The sequence below is a fragment of the Myotis davidii genome, unplaced genomic scaffold (assembly GCF_000327345.1).
Source record: "Myotis davidii unplaced genomic scaffold, ASM32734v1 scaffold571, whole genome shotgun sequence".
NCBI classification, from domain to species: domain Eukaryota; kingdom Metazoa; phylum Chordata; class Mammalia; order Chiroptera; family Vespertilionidae; genus Myotis; species Myotis davidii.
Genome location: NW_006283136.1, coordinates 1,601,050 through 1,605,137, shown reverse-complemented (window position 1 = coordinate 1,605,137; position 4,088 = coordinate 1,601,050). Strand labels below are relative to the sequence as shown.

The window sequence follows — 4,088 nt, the reverse complement described above, 5'->3', positions numbered from 1 at the left end:
AAGTCGGAAATCCTTAGCGCTGCCACGGAGGCAGGAGAGGCTCCTGCCACTGCCACTGTGCTTGCCAGCCATGAGCCTGGCTTCTGGCTGAGAGGCACTCCCCCTATGGGAGCATATTGACCACCAGGGGGCAGCTCCTGCATTGAGCGTCTGCGCCTGGTGGTCAGTGCGCATCATAGCAACCAGTCGTTCCGCTGTTCGGTTGATTTCCATATACCCTTTTATTATATAGGATGGCTTATGACATGAATTTATGAAAGATCTAATGGGTGGTTCTGACATGAGATAAATATTTCATTTGACTTTATAGTCTCTTTATAATTTTTAAAATAGTGTTTCTACTAATTTGAATGTAATGTTATGCTATATCATTAACAATTTAATGAAGAGATTTTCTCTGAACATACTTGTCTTACAGAGACCTTTTAATAAAAGTGAAATTTGGAGAAAGCATTGAGGACTTACAGACCTGCCGACTCTTACTTAAACAGTACATCCCAGCAGGACTTTTTGTGGATCCATATGAGTTGGCTTCATTACGAGAGAGAAACATAACAGAGGTAAAACTGTTAGAGGATTTTTACAAATATTAGAGCATTATTTTGAGAGAAATTTTTTAAGGGATGCTATAATTTGGATAAGGCAAAATAGTATCTAAAAAAAACACTAGATACATTTGTAAAAAATGTATCAAATAACATTTTTTAGATAGAATAGGAGTATTCTTTAATAAGTGAGTGATACTTGTCATACTTCTCAGTAGTAAGCCAACTAAACTGAGCTGATTAAATGCTTTTTGACAGTATGGTGCCCAGTTTAGTGACTAAGAAAATGAACAATTAATAAATACTGTTTCAATAGCAACTTTGTTAAATTAGAGAGACATACCCAACAGCTGTACAATTTGAGTATGGGAGGGAAAGATACTAGTATTTATTGGATCTATATATGCCAGGTATTTTCTTCTTCTTTTTTAAAGAAGCAAGGTAAAATAAGCATTAAAGAAAGATTATGTCCCACTCCTTTACATAGATTAATCTTTATAGCAACCCTGGGAGTATTATCTCTATTTTATAGTTAAGGATACTGAAGCACAAAGAGGCCAAGCTTATCCAGGATCACATGGGCACATGAAAGAAGAGCCAAGAAATGAAGCCAAGGTTGTCTAATTGCAATTGTTGCTCTTTCCAGAAAGGAATCTTACTCCTTAGTTAAGGATTTCCCTAACTTCAATTAGAATCACCTTAGTTAGGGTTTCCCTACCTTCATTAAGAGTCACCTGTTCAATTTAGTCATGACTCGGTTGAGTACCCTCTCATGTACCTTAGGGTTGCCAGTTTGATTCCTGGTTGGGGGCACATACTCAGGTTGCGGGTTACCCTGGTTGGGATGCATATGGGAGGCAACCAATTGATGTTTCTCTCTCTCTCCCTCTCTTTTCTCTCTCTCTAAAATCAATTAAAAAAATAAAATCTCTGTATTACACTTTTATGTTAATAATAAAGAAAAGTGTGTGTGTGTACGGTGATGGGGGTCTATGGGGTGCCTGTATTTTCTGCTTGTTTTTTTCTGTAAACCTAAACCTGCTCTAAAAAATACAGTGTATTAATTTTTTAAAATGTTTTTATTGATTCTGGAGAGGGGAAGAAGAGGGAGAGATAGAAACAAAAGTGATGAGAGAGAATCATCGATCAACTGCCTTCTCCATGCCCCCTACTGGGATTGAGCCCACAACCCAGGGCATGTGCCCTGACCGGGAATTGAACCATGACTTCCTGGTTCAGGGGTCGACACTCAACCACTCAGCCACACTGGCCGGGCTAAAGTCTATTACTTTTTAAAAAAGAATATATCTATAGCTATATCATACTGAAAAAAGACTGCTAAAAAGCTAATGCAATTTTTGCTTTAAGGAAGGAAACATTGCTTTTATAGTCCTTAAGTGTTTTCCAACAGCAACTAATGTGATGAATGGCTTGGAAACCAAGTCATGAAAAATGGAGAGAACTGTGAATATTTCTTTGGGGAAGAGAAGATGTGGTGGAGGCAGCATGATTGAGGACCTCTGATGTTTGAGGAATCTTAGTGAAATAAGGAACAGATTTATTGAAGACATTGTAAGCACAGATGATTGGTGATTGTTATAGGCCAGACCATCCAGTTTCTTCTCATAGAAAAGGAATAACTTTTGAACAGTAGATAGAATGAGATGACTCAGTCATTGAAAGTAATCAATTAGTGGCTGGATACTTGAGAAAAATATCCTCATTGAGACGGTGGTTTAATTTGAACACCTCTGAGGTTCCTTATGACCCATAAGATTATATAATTCCTTGACCTTTGCCATAAGTTCAACAACTTGTATATATGTGTGTTCTTTAATATATCAACATGTATGCATACATACATGGATACATAATACATATACATGTGCATATTATAATTCAGGGTTAATTTCTATCTCACATGCAGTTGTACTTTTGGTGTAGAATACTTATTTTAAAATGGTTTTTACCATATTATTTTTTTAAGGAGTAATTTACTATTTTTTCCATTACCTTTTTATACCCAGTGTAGAAAGAGTGCTGACCTTTGCTTTGACTTCCTGACCACAGTGATCTATCTCACTACCACCTTACTTGCTTCTCTGAAGAACAGGAAATTACCAGAATGATACCAATCATTTTTACTCAATACTGGGTTAACTGTTTTTTGTCATAGTTTTCATACTTATGGAACCATGCTACACTTATTTACAAAATTTCTCTTTTCTTGGTACCTGTTTTATCACCTAAACAAAGGTTGATAAGGAGATTATGTAGAAATAATTTTTATTGTGGGAAAATTTTCTCAGTTTACTTTTAGTAAACAAACTTTTATTAAACACAGATCACATCTTATGTTTTCTTAACTTAAGGATGGAAGGGGAATAGAAATTGTTTATAAGGGGGATGAATTTTAAATTTCTTTTCACCTGTATAGCAGTCTTCTGGTTTAGTTTTGTTTTTTAAATCTTCCTCATTCATTTTTTTCTCTTGGATTAATATTTGTTCTGTTTTGACAGGCAGTCATGGTTTCAGAAAATTTTAATATAGAAGCTCCCAACTATTTGTCCAAAGAATCTGAAGTTCTCATTTATGCTAGACAAGATTCACAGTGCATTGATTGTTTCCAAGCTTTTTTGCCTGTGCACTACCGCTATCATCGGCCACATAGTAAAGATGGAGAAACCTTTATTGTGATCAATAACCCGGATTTACTGATGTATTGTGACCAAGGTAAGAGTTGCATATCTTTTCTGAGGGTTGAAAATAAAAATAAAGGTACGGTGGCAGGTTTGAAATCAAGGGATAACAAAAGCATGTTTCTTTTTTCTTTCTTTTTAACTTTTTGATTGTAAAATAGAACATAGCTATAGAAAAACTTCACAAATATGTAGTTTAGTGAGTTATTATAAGGCAGATGTCCTTGAAATTACCACACAGGTCAAGAAATAGCACTTTGCCAGCCACTCGAGCAGCAGCTCTATGTATCATGACTCAAACATAGCTTCCTCCTTTCTCCTAAGACTAAACCCAGTATCCTGACATTTAATCACTTCCTTTTATTTATTTTTTAAAAAAATATTTTTATTGATTTCAAAGAGGAAGGAATAGAGAGATAGAAGAATCAATGACGAGAGAGAATCATTGATTGGCTGCCTCTTGCAAGCCCTCTACTGGAGATTGAGCCTGCAACTCAGGCATGTGCCCTTGTCCAGAATTGAACCCAGGACCCTTCAGCTGCAGGCTGACGCTTTATCCACTGAGCCAAACCAGCTAGGGCAATCACTTCCTTTTGTAGATAATTTATATCTACATATAATTATATGCACATATAATCCTATCTAATAAAAGAGAAACATGGTAATTAGCCATACCTCCGCTACCCTTCCCATTGGCTAATCAGGGCGATATGCAAATTAACTGCCAGCCAAGATGGCTGGCAGCCAAGCAGCTTGAAGCGAACATGAGGCTTGCTTGCTCCAGTGACAGAGGACTCCAACATTCCCCGCCTGCTGCTGCTGGCCTCTGAGCTTACAGTTTGAA

The 4,088-nt window shown here is 36.7% G+C and overlaps 1 protein-coding gene across 1 annotated transcript in view; it reads left to right on the top strand.

The window, feature by feature from the left end:
* PIGX (phosphatidylinositol glycan anchor biosynthesis class X) overlaps positions 1 to 4,088 on the top strand; it is a gene marked incomplete at its 5' end in the record, with an annotated part of 27,526 nt that overhangs the window by 18,523 nt on the left and 4,915 nt on the right. The window contains 2 exons of the mRNA XM_015562347.1: positions 419 to 560; positions 3,065 to 3,278. Coding sequence (XP_015417833.1) covers positions 419 to 560; positions 3,065 to 3,278 — 356 coding nt within the window. The remainder of the gene's footprint in view (positions 1 to 418; positions 561 to 3,064; positions 3,279 to 4,088) is intronic.